The 19,999-nt window shown below is 41.7% G+C and overlaps 1 protein-coding gene across 8 annotated transcripts in view; it reads right to left on the bottom strand.

Annotated features, from left to right (window-relative positions):
• Positions 1-19,999, bottom strand: part of TRAPPC8 (trafficking protein particle complex subunit 8) — a 105,992-nt gene that overhangs the window by 69,688 nt on the left and 16,305 nt on the right. For all 8 annotated transcript variants that reach the window (XM_060243850.1, XM_060243848.1, XM_060243849.1 and 5 more), the window contains 4 exons: positions 14,734-14,823; positions 13,864-14,038; positions 11,835-11,988; positions 8,611-8,701 (listed from right to left, as the gene is read on the bottom strand). In XM_060243850.1, coding sequence (XP_060099833.1) covers positions 8,611-8,701; positions 11,835-11,988; positions 13,864-14,038; positions 14,734-14,823 — 510 coding nt within the window. The remainder of the gene's footprint in view (positions 1-8,610; positions 8,702-11,834; positions 11,989-13,863; positions 14,039-14,733; positions 14,824-19,999) is intronic.

Genomic DNA, 19,999 nt, shown 5'->3' with positions numbered 1-19,999 from the left:
TTATGTCACTACAGCTTCAATGTACTGAAACTCTGTTTCTCCATTAATAGCAAACCTGCATACTCACTAGTCATGTTGGAACTTTTTAAATTAATCTAACAATAGAGGTTATCAACTGTCAAGAAAATTAACAGGACTCTCAGTCAGGAGGTGTTAATGAGAAAATTAGCAGAATAATATATTCAAGATGACAGAATTTGTGAGAAGAATGGTAAGCAGTGGCAATTGTGAAAACTTGGGTTATTCCCTAATGTTACTTAAATTTACAATTAAACACTCTTCTGAAGTTTAAGATCACAGTATTTATGTGCCTATTTCTATGAAAGGAATACTATACCCCGCTACTATAATGAACCCTTATACTTTGATGTTTTGGCTTTATATCTAGCAACATAACCATAACTTTACATCTAGCAACTTGCCAGATCACTAACAGTGACCATATGTTTTGATCCAGCAAGAAGGGCAGTAACTTCTTCCCAGTCACACCAAATTTGGAAAGTTGCAAAGCTTATGCCAGTGACTGCATTTCTTCTGGTTTTGCTCAACTTTTTATATTTTTATAAAACACACAGCCTCATTTTGCATCTTATTTGATAGAGGATAATCAGGCTAGAAGGCTAAAGGCAGATTAGAACACATAAAGTGGGTATTCACATGAGCTGGAAGGGCACTGATTAGCTGATCACTGTGATACTACAACTCTTGACCACAGAATACGACTTCAGAGGGAAGCAAAAGATTCCTTGAATAAATAACTGTGCTGGAACACAAGATCTTCAGTAATTTCTTATGGAGTCAGAAAGTACAACAATTAATAATTACGAGACTTCCGGGATCCGTCATCTTGGCTTCAGAGTTGTCTGCAGATCGTCTCTCTGCAGCAACTCTGAGTCTGGCCGGTGGAGGGGTGTCACAGAAGTGATGCCCCCATAGGGAAAGCCCAGAGTGCTTTTTCTTCGGCATGGGACTTTTACGCCGGGGGGGGGGCAGCGGCAACAGCCCTCTGTGCTCTCTTTGTATCCTGAAGCTCCACAGCCTTGAAAGCTGGTATATCAGCAGAAAAAGAAGAATTCCCGATCGCTTTTATGCTTTCACTTTCCCCAGTACATCTTTAAAGCCGCATTTTTCCACTTTTAAAGCGATGACTCTACTTAACAAGTAGGTGTTTTTTCTAATTCTACTCCCTGACAGGTCACTCTGCATAACAACAAAAGACTAGCTCAAAAGACCAGTTCAAAAGGCCTCGCTATGATCAGTCTTAACTATTTAAACTGGATTAAATATAATCATCAATATTGACCCGGACTATAATTGGATATATATAAAAGAGATTACCAAGAATTTTTTTGGGGGGGTGGGCTTCCTCTTCGGTATCCTGTCCCCCCAAGGAAAGTGTATGCACAATACATAGCCTCTCCTTTCCCGGTGTAGTGAACGCTGCGTGGTCACTGTCCGGCTATTCCAGGCAGATGGTCACTGCAACGGCCTCTCCTGCATTACTGCATCCGTGGCAACACCTTCCCGCTGGTTCCCCCCCCCCCCCCGTTTCTCACAGAGTTTGCCACGTCATGGTGCGACCGAATGTCCGGCGGTATAACCGGATGGGCAGGCTGGGCTCACCAACCTCGCCAGCCAAGAGAAGGAAAACTCTAACATCAAACCCGGGCAGATAGAGCTCGTTAATGTAACACCTACCACCTGGAGGACTCGCTGCCGGCGTCCCGGCTTACTGGGCCATGGCAGATGACCCCAAGGTGAAAGGGTGGAGCCAGTACCGCGCACACTGTGCTTCACCTAAAAATTCCTCTGCGCAGGCCTGAAGGGCATATCCACATCCACAACCCACAACACACCAAGTCCTGCAGCGATGGGCAAGGGGCGAAACGGCAGGTGGAAGATGCCACTGGAAGCCGCAGTCCCGATCCTGCATGTAGGCGGTTCAGGGTATTGGTCGCCTGATGCTGACCCGGAGACGAAAGCATTTTTCGGCAGCACCCTGAACGACAAAGCAGCCTTATCTAGGGACAGCACTGCTTGTTGCACACGGAGAGGGGCCTAGAAAAGGTGGCCTAAACAAAGCTCGTCTCCCCCCCCCCAGTTGGCTAGCCGCGGTCAACGGGCATCCTTATTTGCGGTCAAAAAATAACAACAAAGAAAAGGCATGCACCTGCCTCACAAAGTGTGCAAAGACTAAAGCTTGCGTGTTGGAATATCACAACCATGCTTGACACAGTAGACAGTGGTCGCCCTGAACCACGCTCTGCTCTAGTTGCCCACGAACTTCTCAGGTTGAATATTGACATAGCAGCTCTCAGTGAGGTCCGTTTCCCTGAGGAAGGTAGTCTTCAAGAACACTGTGCTTGGCTATACCCTCTACTGGTCGGGTAAGTCAAAGGCTGAGAGCCGCCTTTCTGGCGTTGGCTTCATGGTCAGGAACTCCATTGCCTCTAAACTCGAAAACCTGCCAACAGGTCACTCAGATCGCATCATGTCCATGCGCCTCCCATTTCAAAACAAGCAGCATGCAACACTCTTCAGTGTGTATGCCCCAACCCTTCAAGCAGATCCTGCAGAAAAGAACAAGTTCTATGCTGATCTACGCAACCTCGTACGGAAGACCCCTACAGTTCTATGCTGATCTACGCAACCTCGTACGGAAGACCCCTACAGAGGACAAGGTGATCATCCTTGGCTACTTCAATGCCAGAGTAGGTAAAGACTTGGAAGCCTGGAAAGGAGTAATTGGCAAACACGGCATTGGCAACTGCAATGATAACGGGCGCCTCCTGCTAGAATTCTGCACGGAGCACCAGCTCACCATCACCAACACTATCTTTCAGCAGAAGAACAGCCTGAAGACAACCTGGATGCACCCACGGTCCAAGCACTGGCACCTTATCGACTACATTCTGGTGCGCCAGAGAGACCTTCGAGATGTCTTACACACCCGAGTAATGCCCAGTGCGGAATGTCATACGGATCATCATCTTGTACGCTGCAATCTCCGTCTTCACTTTAAACCCACACCCAGGAGAGGAGGTATCCCTCGGAGGAAGCTACAGGTTGGCAGCCTTCAGTCAGCCGAAGTTAAAGCTGCCTTCCAGGCAAAACTCCAGTCAAGAATTGAGGGCCCCAGTTGCCCCACAGACCCTTCTCCAGAAGCACTCTGGGAACACCTAAAAACTACCATCCTGTTGATCTCTGAAGAAGTCCTCGGGTTCTCCACAAGGAAGAACAAGGACTGGTTTGACGAGAACAATCAAGAGATCCAAGAATTACTAGCGAAAAAGAGATCTGCCTACCAAGCACATCTTGCTCAGCCCTCCTGTCCCGGGAAAAAAGCAATCTTTTGCGCTGCATGTAGCAACCTCCAGAGCAAGCTTCGAGACATTCAGAACGAGTGGTGGACCAAGCTTGCAGAGAGAACCCAGCTGTGTGCAGACACTGGTGATTTAAGAGGGTTCTACGAAGCCCTGAAGGCAGTATATGGCCCATCATATCAGGCTCAGAGTCCCTTGCGTAGTGCAGACGGCCAAGTGCTCCTCACAGACAAGGCATCCATACTGAACCGGTGGTCGGAGTATTTTCAGGTTCTCTTCAGTGCCAACCGCGTAGTTCAAGATTCAGCAATCCACCTCACCCCACTTCAACCAGTGAAAACAGAGTTGGATGAGATCCCCACCCTAGAAGAGACTGTTAAAGCCATCAAGCAACTGAAAAGTGGAAAGGCAGCGGGAGTTGATGGAATCCCACCAGAGATCTGGAAGCATGGGGGCACAGTACTACATAGCACACTTCACAAAGTACTTGTCACCTGCTGGGAACAAGGCAAACTACCACAGGACTTTCGCGATGCAATCATCATCACTCTAGACAAGAACAAAGGGGAAAAGTCAGACTGCTCCAACTACCGGGGGATAACCCTGCTCTCCATCGCAGGCAAAATCCTTGCCAGAATACTCCTGAACAGACTGGTGGCCACCATTGCAGAAGAACTCCTCCCAGAGAGCCAGTGCGGCTTCAGAGCTAACAGGAGCACCACCGACATGGTATTTGTTCTCAGGCAGCTCCAAGAGAAATGCAGGGAACAAAACAAGGGTCTATATGTGACTTTTGTCGACCTTACCAAAGCTTTCGATACCGTTAGCAGGAAAGGTCTGTGGCAAATCTTGGAACGTTTAGGATGTCCCCCAAGGTTCCTCAGCATGATCATCCAGCTACATGAAGACCAGCGAGGCCAAGTCAGACACTGCAACGACCTCTCGGAGCCCTTCCCAATAGGCACAGGTGTAAAGCAAGGCTGCGTTCTCGCTCCAACTCTCTTTACAATCTTCTTTAGCATGATGCTTCAAAGAGCCGCAGTAGATCTAGATGATGACGATGGTGTCTACATCCGCTATCGCACCGATGGCAGCCTGTTCAACCTGAGGCGACTAAAGGCTCACTCCAAGACAATGGAAAAACTTATCCGAGAGCTACTGTTTGCTGATGATGCTCCACTCGTCTCCCACTCGGTATCAGCTCTGCAGCATATGACGTCCTGCTTTGCAGAGGCTGCCAAGCTATTCGGCCTAGAACTTAGTCTGAAGAAGACAGAAGTTCTCCACCAGCCTGCACCCCAGGAAGATTATCACCCTCCCTGCATCATTGTGGGTGAATCAGTTCTGAAGACAATCCAGCAGTTCAGCTACCTGGGGTGCATCATCTCCTCAGATGCCAAGATCGACAAGGAGATTGACAACAGGCTGGCAAAGGCAAACCGTGTATTTGGCCGACTGCACAAAAGAGTGTGGAGCAACAAGCATCTGAAAAAAGGCACAAAGATCAATGTTTACAAAGCGGTTGTGATGACAACCCTCATCTACGGCTCCGAATCGTGGGTTTTATACCGTCATCACCTGCGACTCCTTGAGCGCTTTCATCAGCGCTGCCTTCGCACCATCCTTAACATCCACTGGAGTGACTTTGTGACCAACACTGAAGTCCTCAAGAGGGCGGAGGTTATAAGCATCGAGGCACTGCTGTTGAAGATGCAGCTGCGCTGGGCAGGACATATTTCTAGGATGGAAAACCACCGCCTTCCCAAGATTGCTCTGTATGGCGAACTTTCCACCGGCCATCAAAATAGAGGGGCACCAAAGAAGAGGTACAAGGACTCCTTGAAGAAATCCCTTGGCACCTGTCGCATCAACCATCACCAGTGGTCTGACCTAGCCTCAGATCGCAAAGCATGGAGGCACACCATCCACCAGGCTGTCTCTTCCTTTGAGAACGCACGCATAGCTGGTCTTGAGGACAAAAGGAGATTGAGGAAGAATCGCACTGCTACAGCACCAACCCCAAATCAGACTTTTCCCTGCAGCCACTGTGGCCGGATCTGCCTGTCCCGCATTGGTCTTGTCAGCCACCAGCGAGCCTGCAGCAGACGTGGACTACTGCACCCTTCTTAAATCTTCGTTCGCCAAGTCAAGCCGAGAGAGAGACCAAGAATTTGCAATACGATCTGAACACAAAGGAGATATACAGTAAAGAGTTCTGCCTCTACTGCCTGACTGTATTTGAAACAACAGTTTCTAAAATTTTAGTTGAAGCTGTTGTAGAACGGGGACTAACAGGAGCTTGAAGCTAATGCTTAAGAAACTGAGTTTTGATATGGCAACGTTTAATGAAATGGCACATGGAAAAGATATTTGCGCAAATCTCAGCTTTCTGAAGGAAGATTTTATCTCATTTATGCAGCTCCTTAGAGATTATTTTATGCTGACAGCTAATGATTTGAAGGAAGAAGATCTGACAGCTAATGAAACGATAAATCTGCAGGGGTCCAGTACGGCAGTGAAAGTAGAAGGGGAAATCGATATTTTGTGAAGCAAACAAAGGAAAAGTAAAATGGTCTCTTCTAACACACTTTCAAAACTAGACCGCAAATTAAGCTGCAGTAAAATCAAGCGGAGAGGGGAAAATGGCGATGAATTCTTCCCCCTGTGGTTGAGGGGTCAGGCCATGTTTAGAAGAGAAAAGCTGCACTCCAATCAACAAATCTGGATTTCAAAGGCCATTCAAAAAAAGGATTTTGGATTTTTTTCTTCCGTTTTGGTGAATGGCTGAACAAGGAATTCTGACTAAGAAATGAAATGTGATACCAAAAGATAAACTATGATTAAATGGGCTGCCTCTGATACAATCTGGGTGCAGAAATCAAAAGAACTTAAAAGTTTTTAATCTTTGAAAAGAAGGACTCTGGAATTTGGGTTCTTTTTTTTTTCCCTCTTTCCTTTTCCTGATGAATAAACAATCATGTAACCATTAATAATGAACAGAAGTTAAACTTTAAAAGAATAAGGGAGATCTTGAAAAAGTAATGAGTGTAGTTAACATATTTCTCTATATAGTAGATGTATTGACAGTTTGCCTATTTAGTGAGATTGAATGATGTAAGAATAGCATCAAGGGTGAAAAGGCAGATAGTATGATTGCTGTGGAATTTGGTAGACTTGGTAATTTGACAAACTTGTTTTTAATATGTTATCAGGAGAAATGGTTTAGACGGAGATAGACAAAATATAAAATGTATTTTATGTATTTTATGTAATTTGCTATAGACAAAGAAATGATTTTTATATGCTTCTTTTAATAAGGATTTTGCTAAATCAAAAACTTACTTTGTGCTTATTATAGACGTGAGTTAAATTAGATAAATTTGACTTTGAGACAGTCTTGAAAGAAAAAATATTTTTTCATAACTGGTTATATTTAATTTGTGTTTAAGAACTGTTTAGATTTACATTGCTTTACTAGTTTATTAAAAATATATTCTTTTTTGATTCTGGTAAAAGAAGAAAGGAAGGTAATATTTAAGGAGATTTTTATACTTGTAGGTAGAATGATCTGAGCATTTTATTGGGAGGTGGAATTATAATTGATATATTTGTACTGGTTTCTGTTTTCCCCATTCTGTCAAGGCCCCTTTTCCCTCCTTTTATGCATTTTCTGCAATGCTTCTTTATTGTAGTTTAAATCAATAAAACTTTTTAAATAAAAAAATTAATAATTACTACTTTCCTAAAAACTCAAAGTACTTCATATATAACACCTCAGTAATTCCTACAATTAAGTGAATTTTATAGCTGCCTTGCACTAAGTGAAGGAGACTGAAGACTGCAGATTTATACCCCACCCTTCTCTCTGAATCAGAGACTCAGAACGGCTTACAATCTCCTGTATCTTCTCCCCCCACAACAGACACCCCGTGAGGTGGGTGGGGCTGAGAGCCCTTTCAAGGACAACTCTTGCAATAGCTATGACTAACCCAAGGCCAGTCCAGCAGTTGCAAGTGGAGGAATGAGGAATCAAACCTGGTTCTCCCAGATAAGAGTCCACACACTTAACCACTACACCAAACTGGCTTGTTCAAGTGGTGAGCAGTTTGTTCAAATGGAAGAATGCTTGCTTTGGTGGAAGAAGGCTTTTTCACTCATAAGAGTAGAGACAAAAGATCCAGGGCAACAGTCATGTAGAACAGGCCAAGATTTACACTACTTAAAGCCATATTGCTTTTGGAACCTGGTGTTGAGACACAGGGTGCTTTCACATAGCAACTGTTTGCAAGTGGATTTTGCTATTTGTACACAGTAAAAATCCAGTTGCAAAGCACATTATTTAGTGTGTGTGAATGCAACCACAGTGGCTATGTAATGAGAATGCAGCTGAGCTGAGATTAGAAATCAATGGCTTCCAGCTCATAATTCGAGCTTGTAATCACACAGTCACAACTTCTCTTTTAATTTGTGTATATATGCTACCCCCAGGAATTTAATTCCAAACACTTTATTTAATGTTCCCATCTGAATCTGTGCCCAAGCGCTAAGGCTTCTTCACTGGACTATGTGGTCCTGAGGATGAGACTCTTATATTTTAAAATCATAGGACTCCAGGATAATATAAAACAAAATAAAACTTTATTTGTACAATAAGTGTACTGGTTTCAAGATGTTTATATCTTAATTCTTCGATGACTAATAATAACTTCTGACTGAGGTGCCACACTCTTTCCCTTCACACACTCCTCTCAAATCCTCCTTTCTATACTTAACCTTATGTCAGCTTCTGTCTCTCACACTCCTATAATACTCTGACACTATTAGGTTTTGGCTCTCTATCTAGCCCCTAATTTGTCCTCTAAAGTATTCTATTTTTCTTCCCTAGAATCTTAATGCTTTTCACAGCACTGTATGGGATTCTAATTAGAAGACTGCTTATCAGAGTCTGTAGACTGCTGACTAACCACAACTGACTTAATTGCTGCCATTCTGCTGAGAGTTCACTGCTGACTGACTTCTCTCTCCCTCTTTCCACACACGCACTTCCTCGCTCTGGCCACTCTCTCTCAGTCACCAGCCAATCATCTCACTCACTCATCCCCCTCTTTCACCTTTCTCTATTGCAACTTATCAACAATTAAAGGAACACATATAAATTCAAATCACACACACGCTATGCCAGTTACACTTATAGCTTGATGAAGTCACAGCAAGATTAAGATGAGAGGTCTGACATACAAATGATTATTTCACTTTAAAAGCTAAACTGTTATAACAAGAAATATACCTTTGGAATCATTTCCTAACTCATCCAGGGGTATAAAGTGATCTGTATTCTTATTTGAAATTACTGTATAGGGGCCATCCTCACAAGATTCCTGTCAAGATAAAACACAACAAGAAACAGAACTTCAGCTTTCTAAAAATATTTGAAACATTTGTAATTACTAATGCTTTTCCAAAGGAATTCTGCTGCAACAATAACATTTTAAGTATTTGTAAGTTCATTTAAACATTCTATATCTCCTACTGAATATATACTAAATATATTTTATGAAGAAAACTGAATCAGATGCTCATTAAAATTCTAGGCCAGTATTTGAAATTTAGATACATAATTTTTCGGACCATAAGACGCACTTTCCCACCCCCCAAAAAGTGGGGGGGAAGTGTGTGCGTCTTATGGTCCGAAGGTACGTACCTTCGGGGGGCGAGGGGGCGATCTGCTGCCTCTTCCTCCGATCCGGCGCTTCCCCCGCGCCTGCCTGCCTGGCTCCATCTTCTTCAGGCAAGCGCTGGGATCGCTCCACATGGCCCCAGTGCTTCGCAAGCGCCGGCTTGCTTTAAACATCGCAGCTGAAGGCATGCACACAGGCAAGTAGGAAGCACGCTGCCCTCTCCACAGCTGGCGCTCGCAAAGCGCTGCGTTTGCGGAGGGGGCGGGTGCTTCCTACTTCCCTGTGTGCCTGCCTTCAGCTGTGATGTTTAAAGCAAGCGCTGGGATCGCTCCCTCCCCCCTCCGATCCCAGCGCTTGCTTTAAACATCACAGCTGAAGCCAGGCACACAGGCAAGGAGGACGCACGCTGCCCCCTCCGCAGCCAGCGCTTGCGAAGCGCTGGGGCCACGTGGAGCGATCCCAGCGCTTGCCTGAAGAAGATGGAGCCAGGCAAGCAGGCGCGGGGGAAGCGGATCGGAGGAAGAGGCAGCGGATTGCCCCCCAGGAGGAAGGTGCGTCCTATCCTCTGGAGCGCCTTATGGTGCGAAAAATACGGTAGATAGTAGGCATCATGCAGCCTTCCCAAGGAGCTAATACTTTGTATATTCTTAAACATCTATAAGAAGGAATAAGAAGACTTTGCTGAATAATCAACTATAGATCTACTTTAGAAACGGACCCAGCCCATATTTCTTTTTAAAGCACCCAGAAGTTAATGGAAAGAATAAAATTCTGTACATATACTGCCACCAGTACTGATATCTAAGATTTTGGGCTGCACTGCTTTACATAAATGTTGCCACAAGGTCATGGAATTTTCCCATGAATAGTTTTTACACATTCTATCATACTTATACAAGCACTGTAGCAGTCACCAAATACCTGAGATCACTACCATGCACTTCAGCACAGATTGAGAATTGTGGCTGAAATAGTTGCCACAGTGATCTTATGAACATGATATCCTTTGGATATTACATTTTTACATTATATCACATTCGTCAATACATATTTAGCAGCATTTTCACCTTACAGCCTATTTTCTGTTGAAACTTGGGATTGGATTGCATACGCAGGCCTTTGACCTTCAAAAAGATAAATGAAGTGTGCAGTCTTCCCAAGCTTTGGATCAGCATTTCCCACCTCCCACAAACTTTTTTTTTTAATGCTACAAGCCTGTTCAGGAATCAGAACTTAGTCATTTTACACCTGAATCCTCAAACTCCTTCTGTGCATCAGCATTCAGTGTTCAATTTACTGGCCATGAGGAAGCTCCATTTATTTATTTATTACATTAAATTTCTATACTACCCCACCCACCCCTGTGAGCAGGCTCAGAATGGTGTACAACAAATTCATACAGAATATATTAAAATAAATTTAAATACAAAACCATAACATCTAACAACTATATGACACCATAGTGCAAAATTTTTCTGACCCCCAATTCACATTAACATAGTGGTGGTGTAGGGGGAGAGGGGTGGAATGCCAGTTAATACCCTGGTTGCTGTTAAAAACATTTTTTTAAAAAAAGTTGCTAAAAATGTTGCTGTCCTCAACCATATGCTTGGTGGAACATCTCTGCCTTGCAGGCCCTACAGAACTGTAACAAGTCCTGCAGGCCCTGATGTTAATAGGCAGAGAGTTCCACCAAGTTGGCTGAGGATAGCTGAACACTGCTTGGGCCAGGGACTTTTAGTAGGTTTTGATATCCTAAGCATAGTGACCTCTGGGGGGGCATACCGGGAGAGGCAGTCCCAAAGGTGCATTGGTCTGTGACCATTTAGGGCCTTAAAGATCAAAAGCAGAACCTTGAACCTGACCCAGTACTCAACCTGGAGTCAGTGCAGCTGGCAAAGCACAGGTTGTATGTGTGTAGTTGTAGTTATTGGTGTCCCTATAAGGACCTGAGCCACTGCATTCTGGACAAGTTGTAACTTCCAGATCAATTTTCAGAGCAGCCTTGCATAAAAAGAGTTACAGTAATCAAGTATAGAGGTGACTGTTGAATAGATTACAGTGGCTAGGTCGAGGTGTGACAGGTAGGTTGCCAGTTGCCTGACGCAGCTGGAAGAATGCCAACCTGGCAATATTTGTGGCCAACTACTGGGGCTTAATAAATAGGCCTTTCATGGGCAGAGATAGCTTTAGAATGGGGGTTGACAGACTCATGGAGGAAAGGTCCATCAATAGCTACTAGCCATGGCGACTGAAAGGACTGGTTGGCAGCAGAAGGGAGAGAGGCTTGGCCTGTATACTCCATTTGTTTGGCCTTCCAGACTGTTCTTATGTTCAGATAATAAAAATCTTTGGGTTGGTGGAATCAAGATAAGAGTAGCTTAGCAGAATGAAGGATAATTTTAGCTGCTCCACTTTTCAAAGACATTAGCTGCCATTAAACATGTTATTAAAAAAAGACAAATACAGAGAGCTAAAACGTGACTTTAATTAGCAGGTAGAACTGATTTCCCAATCAGGCATCTAAAAACTACCAGCAATAGATAGCAGTAATGGGAGAGGAATTTCATACTACCAGCCCCAGGACAAAGTAATTTATTAAAGAAAATGAAGTGAGAAAAAACACATGACAATAGGTGAAAAAAAAATAACCATTTCCATTTCCTTTATTAGCTTCCACGGCCAAAGGTCTTAAGCTCAACCAGGATGTATCAATTATCAAAACATATATGGATATACAACATTACTCACAATATTCACAGAATTCAAAGGTTACAGTAAAAATATTTCAGATTTGAAAAAAATAACCTTTAATATAAAACAGAAAATATACCTGAACTTGGATATTGCTTTTCTGAAGGTACTGACTCCAAGGATCTGGAATCTGTTCATCTGCTCCTCTGTTAGACCCCCGAGAATTTATCTTAAGTAAGTAGCATCCCTGAGTCCCATATCTTTGCTTCATTTCTTCATAAATTGAATCAGCCCTAAAAGTGTTAAACAGGCAGGCATATTCTCATTTGTACAAGTTTGGGAAATTCTGCTTCATCTTTATATATAGATATACACTATATATGGAACATGTTAGTTACTGACTGCTAACAAAGCAAAGTTTCAAGGAAAACACTCTTCTCAAAAGTAGTACAGTAAGTAATAAGTAGATTGGACAGCAGCCAGTAATACATAAAAATAGCAGCTACTACTAGTATGGAGGTGGGCTGATTTCAGTGTTGTATAGTCTATTTCTTCCTTTAAAAAAACCCCCCTAGAACAACCAAGATATACCAAGGTATTCTGCATTACAAAGCAACAGTACATACTCAGAATCTCTCAAGAAATTACACATCATGATCTTGAATATGCACTCCTGTTTAACCCTCCTAAGGAATTGGGGGTGTTTTTGACCCTGCGCTCATGGGGAAAAAATTGGTTTACCCATTTAAAGCTTTTTACAGGCACCAAACTCCCGGTGAACTCTCTCCTCAGTGAACTGCAGTGCCCTAAGGTCCCTCTCTCCCCTCACCATTCCCTTTCTTTTTTAATTTTGAGTTTCATCAAAAGGGGAAATGGGGTAAATCTGGCCCCAATAGACTTGGCTTCAAAATGAAAGCACTATGCATAATTGTAATTTGGGGTGCTATTGATGCCAAACATATTGAAAAAAATATTTTAGCATTATTTCCATGTTTAAATAGATGGACATTATCTCCATTTTATAGAAAGGTGGACCAACAGTGAAAACAAAATCCTCATAATTTATATCTATAGACTTTCTTTTTGCTTTGAGGATTTAGAACACTTTTGGAATTGGGGGTTGCAATGATCCCAGTCTTTGCAACCTGAATTGTTGAGCACATATTACGTATCTTGGGAGGGGGGTGGTAAGTACTCTATAAGACCCCAGCCACCTGTTTTCTGAGCTAACTTCTTCCCTTTGTTCCTTCTACAACCAATGAAAGAGGCAGAGAGAAATAGGAGATACCCAATGCCTGTAGTCACAAGGAAAACCTCAAATGCTTAGGACAAGTAAGAAAGGACCAATGCAAAAAACAAGAAGAGAGATAAGGTTGAAATGACAATACCACCAAATCAGGTATGATTCAACCCTTCAATCATGTGCTGTTTTCAGTGGAGCCGGCAGATATAAGCACAGCAACAAGTTTGCATCTGTCAGAAGTCTGCCTGTGATGTATTAATGCAGCCCATGTATTAGAAATCACATTTATATTGATCAGTAAAATAAAGGAGATCAAAGACTGATTAGGAATATTCCCGGAAAAACAGGGCTATTAATCCCTCCCCCACTGAGATTCTTAATTTGAGGGAGAGACACCATGCTTTTCATTCTTTTCAAGTCCATGCTGCCCAGTTTAAATTTAAGTTGCTAATAAACCCATCATTTCTCCTTCTGACTGCTTATGGTAGCATAGTCCTACCATTGATGGTTTCTGTTATGACAAACTCATTTCAGGCAAAAATGAACTTCATCTACATTGCCTTCTAAATAGATTCCACAAAATTATTTTAACTGTATACACAAATAGTGGGTTGAATCCCAAAGTCTTCCTCAGGCATAATTCACTTCCAGTACTTTCTACAAGTGAAGGGGGAAGGTTCATTATGTTCCCCCCTTCTGCTGCAACCTACTGGGCTTCTCAAAATGGTGTTCAAGGTGGGGGAACAGAGAACACTTGGGAACAGTGTAGGCAGCAAACTGGAGGTCAGAAGTGGAAAAGAATTCAGTGAAAATTAGCTTCCCCCCTTCCACTGACTGGAAACCACATTTGGATTCAACCTCCATAACAACAAATTCAGAAGAAGCATTTCATAAAACTTGTAAAACTTTAGTCAATTATGCTCACCTTTGTTCCTCCCCTACACTCACATCATGTAACAACACATAGTATTTGAGTGTGTTTGGAATAAACCATTTGGGATAAGAATATTCATTACTATGTTGAATTCGATGCTGTTCTTGTGATAATTTTAGAAACTGCTCCACAGGTTCCGATTCACTAGATGACACAACAAGCATACCTGAATTGACATTAAGGATGTGTCACAAGTGTACAAGTTAACTAAAGGCTAATGTGTGTATTGTGTCCCTTAGATGATGCTACAAGAATAGCTACAGTATTTGTTCAAAAAACTGGTAGACTTTCCTCAGCTCTAAGCAGTAGCTGGAAGCTGTTCATGAAGTAAACAACCCGCTAAAGGATAACTGCACTCTCTCTAGCACACAGCTTGAGAATAGATGGCAACCAACTCAGCGTGAATGCTACAAAAACATGATGTTGTGAAAGCCACATGAGCTCACATCATAGTCAGATTGATATGTTTATGTGAAACTACTTACAAGGTATTTACTCTAGAGTCCTCACAAAAGGGATGCCATTTCAAATCAAAAGATAATGCTAATTTTTGTACAATACTTAGCAATAACTTTAATTTTAAAATTGGAATTAAGTTGTCTAACCAAGTAGCTATTAAAAACCACATGATTAGGAGTATGCAGCAAATAGTCAGAGATTACAAAACAAAACAACCTGAAGAATTATAGCAGCACTTTATTCCTGATTAATACCTCAAATGAAGTTTTTGACGAAGAGAATTTTGTTGCAGTCTCCTGGCATTTTCATAAGCTACCTATCAAAAGGTTGGACAGAAAGAACTGCAACTTCATCTTGCATCTTATATTAAAAATCCTGAACGCTTTCAGTTTCAAAGGATACAGGCTACATAGTGGTTCAGAAATTCATGGTCTGATGCTGGCATAGACTGAAGAAAGCTCTCTCGATAAGCCTCAAACCATGGAGTCGTAGCTGAAACAAGTTCAATAAATATTATAGATGCTTTTAAGGTTAAGAAAACAAGCAATGATATTGGTAAACTGCTGAAAAGTCCTGAAAAACTACTATACCTAAAAATAATATCAGCTACTCCAACACAATTATTGCGCTCTAATTTAAAGCTAATATCTTTGCAATTCATAAACAAAGAATATAGCTGTAGGCAAACATACATATCAAGAAAGATAAAAACAGAATTTTTATCATAATACAAGAAATGTAGTAATACAGCAGCATATTGAGCAGAGCAAAACATTTCTCATAGGCCGTTCTATGCAACATGACTGCAGATTTTATCCCACTGATTCTCACTATATTTCCATGACTGTATATTACATTAGAAAGCTCTAAGTCCTGTACCAGTCCAGTTCGATTTTATCTACACTGCAATGATTCTGCAACTATGCTTTTTATCTGTAATATAACTGGGACCCCCCCCCCTTATTTCTATGAAATAGAATTCAGACACTGAAGTTATATTTCACACTACTTGGAAAATCTTTACCAAGCAATTATGTTTTTGGAATTTTTACTGCCAGGAGAGCAGCCATCAAGGTCTTAATGCACCTCAAAGTGATGCCATTTAACAGACCTACCCTGATCACTATTTTCACACAACAGATGCATAGATTCAGAACAAAGTCCATTAGAATTTCATAAGCATCTCATCATTCCAACAAAAAACCTAGGATTTTGAATATTCTGGCATTTAAAGGCCAGTTTTTAATTAAAGTCATTCAGTATAACCATCTATTCATATCTTCAAGAGGCCTTCTAAACATCACAAAGATTTTTTTTCATTTTGCTTTACAGGGTTAAAACATTCAATATTAGAATCAACAGAAACCCTCTTAACTTTCATATGGCATACTATTCATCTCTAAAGAATCACACTACTCTTTACTTTAAAAGGATTTTGTATTAGTTCTTGAACTAGGACCCTAATAACATTAGAATACATCTTTACTCTGGCTCATGCCAAAATTTTATTCCTATAAAATGTGGTCATTATTTGAACTATCAAATTCCAATTCTGTGCTTAGATAAATAAGCATTTCCTTTTCTCCATCCTAAATTTCATTGTCCATCAATTTCATTGGGTCTAATTTGGGGGGGGGGGAGGGGAGAGAATGTTCTCTATTTTCTGCCCCATGTATAATTGTATAAACCTCTATCATGTCTCCCCCCTGCTTAGTAATTTTTTCTCCTACTGTGTAAAGTCCCAGTCTCTTTAGAGGCTCTAACTCCTTACTCATCTTAGTCCCCTTCTTTTGCCCTTCTTCTAGATCTGCAATGTCCTTTTTGAGATATAGAGAACATGTGAGTCCACACCATAGATCTCTACAAGGACATTGCAATACTGCCTACAGAATGCTCATGTTCAATACATTACTGTGTGTAAACCAGAAAATCCAATGCTTAGGGTAAAGCACAAAACATATATAAGCAGGAGGAGCTACATTCTATAAGCTCAAGGGAAGCAGAGAAAGTGGGGGAGGGCAAATGTCATATTCACTAGGTATAGTTAATCAAACTGTTGGGTACATATTTGTAAATGTAAAGAATGTGTCATTAAGAAAGAAATCCTGGCATGTCTTTATTACTCCTTGTATTTATTACATAGTATTGTATACATTTTCATGTATTTATTTCTCCCCAGTTAGGATTTAAAGCAGTTCAAAACATCGGCCTTTTCCCTCCTTCATTTTCTCCCAACCCCCACTCTATGACCTATGTGAAGGCCTAGGGTCACCCAGCAAACTTGCATGGTAGAAAATAGAGATTTGAATCTCAGGAACTTTGTCCGATTCTCTTTCCACAGTTCTCACAGCAGCTGTAAACAGACTTGCTGTTTTCAAACCAATATAGAGCATTAAAAACAAATCATGTATATTGCAAATGTGTGTGAATTTTTTTGTGTGTGTTTATGCAAACTGAATGACTGCTACAAAGAACAGGCAGATGTAATGCAGCACCAGGACAAGTACGAATCCATCAGACTGGCAATGTTCCTTACTGCTCAACTATCTGAGGGTCATATGCAATACCCACATTTTCACAAACACAACTGTTTACGTTTAATAAAAATTTAAAAAGGTAAAGGTAGTCCCCTGTGCAATCACCAGTCGTTTCCGTCTCTGGGGTGACGTTGCTTTCACAATGTTTTCATGGCAGACTTTTTACGGGGTGGTTTGCCATTGCCTTCCCAAGTCAACTACACTTTCCACCCAGCAAGCAGGGTACTCATTTTACCGACCTCGGAAGGATGGAGGCTGAGTCAACCTGGAGCCGGCTACCTGAACCCAACTTCCACTGGGATCGAACTCATATTTGGCAGTCTGGCATAAAAGTTTGCAGCTGCCTTTTGGCCAGAAACTGATTTACAGCTGATTAAGAATCAGGTTCTGATCTCAGCACTTCCTGCATCCTAGCCTTCTTGTGCTGGGGCACAGAAAAGATTTTTTGAGGGAAGGGGAGATCAGAAGATGACTCACACGGCTGATGGGGTTTAAACTGGGAATGGACTTCCAGTCCACATACACCCCTAAAACTGCTACACATTTGCAAAGAAAAGATGAAAAACAGATTGTTTCTCCTCCCCAGCAGGGGGGGGCAGGAAAAGAGAGACAAAAAGGAGATTGTTAGTCTTCCCTCCACTCTTGGTTGTGTGGGATAGTGAAGAGATGCAATGCTTCTGAGCTCCCCATTGCAAAATGAACAGAAAAAGATTCTCTCTCTCCTTTTCTCTGCAGCCTAGGCCAACAGCTTGGGGGTGAAAAGAAACTGTTTCACACATCCATCCCAAACTGAGAGCTTGGAAATTGAGGGCTGTGGAAACAGGAGCCATCTTGTCCTTAAAAAAAAAAAAAACAGCCTGAGCTGACAGTTTGGGGTGAGGAGAAGGGAAATCAGCTAGATCTCTGATCATCCTTCCCCAATCTGTAGCAAGTCTGTGATGCGGCAATATTTTCAGGTTGGGAAATTAGAATCTGACTTCCAGCTGCCCCCCTCCCCCCAAAAATAAAACCTCTGCTTGGTACAGAGCAAAATTTCCCCAGCAAGGGATCAGAAGTTGACTCTGCTGATCCTTCCCTTGTGATGGCTGCAAGCAGCATGTTCCTGAAAATAGACATGAACATGTTGTAAACCATCAAACTGCTCAATAATTAACTGGCTGATTGATTGCCACTGGCCAATAGGATATAAGCCAAACTGGCAGATGTTCCAACATTCTTTATAAAATTGTGGTCTTTGAGGGATCTATACATATTGCAGACAACCTGGAAAAAGTATTGCTTTGAACACATAAATGGACTTCTCCCATATCCTAGCATTTCTCAAGAACACAAATGAAAATGAAATAGCTCTGTCCCAAAACATAATTCAATCATATTTATATATGCTTTTATGGTCATACAAATAAATGATGGTAAATTACACTTCTCTACCATCTATAACAGAATACATTCACAAGAATGTGGCAACAAAAATGAAATAAATTTTGTTAGGATAGAACTACATACACACATGCCTACAACACAAGCCCAATGGCTGCTTTAAGAGATTTGGAGAAATGATAATGGGTGGCTTGCTTTATTCCTTTCGCTTTCAAGTCACATTTCTATAAAGTTAAGATTTGTAAAGCTAATGATATCTATTTTAAAATATAACATTACATTCCTATTGGATATAAACAACAAACTCATAGCAGATCAGAATGAGTCAATAACTGGAGAATGGAAAGAGGGGAAGCATTTATGGAAACAAAAGAATAATTCTGTAGTAGTATAATTTTTCCTTTTGCCATTTCCCAGATATCCAGTCAGGATCAAAGGAACTTCTCATTCTTGTTGAACTACAGTAATTGGGGATGGTGGAAGGGCATGCTAGTGCAGGTAATTTTAATACACAAGAGCAGTTTACAATAAATGAATAACTAATCCTATCTGATTCAGCAGTTAAGTCTCAATTTTATAGCTACTGGGCTATAAAAATGTAAAGGTGGCTGGTAGCTCAACTTTAGACCACAGCATTACTTTGAGCATTGTCCTCTACAACATAGTGGCTATGTTGGCTAATTTGTATGGTGAGATCAGCTTGTAAAACATGGCCAAATTAGATGTGAGGGGGGCATACTTCATCTTTCCAATGAAGGAAGATAAGTGTTGACTTAGTGCCCACTACGGACGGAACTGCCAATCTACTTGCCAATCATTGTTCACATCCCACCATTCTTTCTCTCCCACACCTTACTTTTCACAGGAGATGTGTCTTTTTCATGAACCTGCTCTGACACAGTGCAAAGATAGCTTACATTTTATTGAAACCAAACAGTGCAAAGCAAGACTGTCCAATGCTTACACTACTTGGCTCTTTGTGTTGGCAACTGAGAGAAAGCTCAAGGAAGCAGCTGGTAGAGTAAGCCTTCTATCACTTGCCTCCAACAGCCTGTTTGTCCAACGGATCTTCTCTGAGAATGAGACCCCCTCACAAACAAGCAGCATCACAGCAGAAAGGCTATATGGAAGAGCGGGAAACTGGGTGAAATAGTCTCTTTCTCTTTTTTCACTGACAGATGAGATGACTTCAGCCACATCTTCCTCTCACTGTCTTGTAACATGATGCCTTTTGTTCATGAGGGTTTCCCAATCCATGGGAAGGCAGAGAAAGATCCATTTCACCAACCTCTACCACAAGCTTTTCAGTGGGATCCAAGCCTTCAGTAATTATGAAACTACCTTTGATATCAAAGTAAATTAGCAGATACTGCACTGCTTTGCAAAGCATGTAGTGAAAAGTTAGCAAACTAGCACTAAACAGTTATATAAATGTATGCACATATACAACTCAGAAGAAATAATATGAAATAAGAGACAGAGTGGATATTGTCAATATTTCAGTTTATAAATCTCTAGTTTGGAGGGAGATGAAGCTCTTATATATCCCAGGAGGCAGTCACTGATGAAATATTTCAATAGAAATCAAAACCATGGGGGGAACGGCCCATTGGACTTACCGTGAGGGGTCCTTCTCCTCAGAGGTTCGGAGGACATCTCTGTGGGTTATTCCTACTATTCCTTCAGGGAGGCAGGAACACTTTTTTCAACTTCCTGTTGGCGCCTTCGGAATAACCCCGCCCTCAGTTGTG

The sequence above is a fragment of the Heteronotia binoei genome, chromosome 7 (assembly GCF_032191835.1).
Source record: "Heteronotia binoei isolate CCM8104 ecotype False Entrance Well chromosome 7, APGP_CSIRO_Hbin_v1, whole genome shotgun sequence".
NCBI lineage: Eukaryota > Metazoa > Chordata > Lepidosauria > Squamata > Gekkonidae > Heteronotia > Heteronotia binoei.
This window is presented reverse-complemented; position numbering and strand designations above follow the sequence as displayed.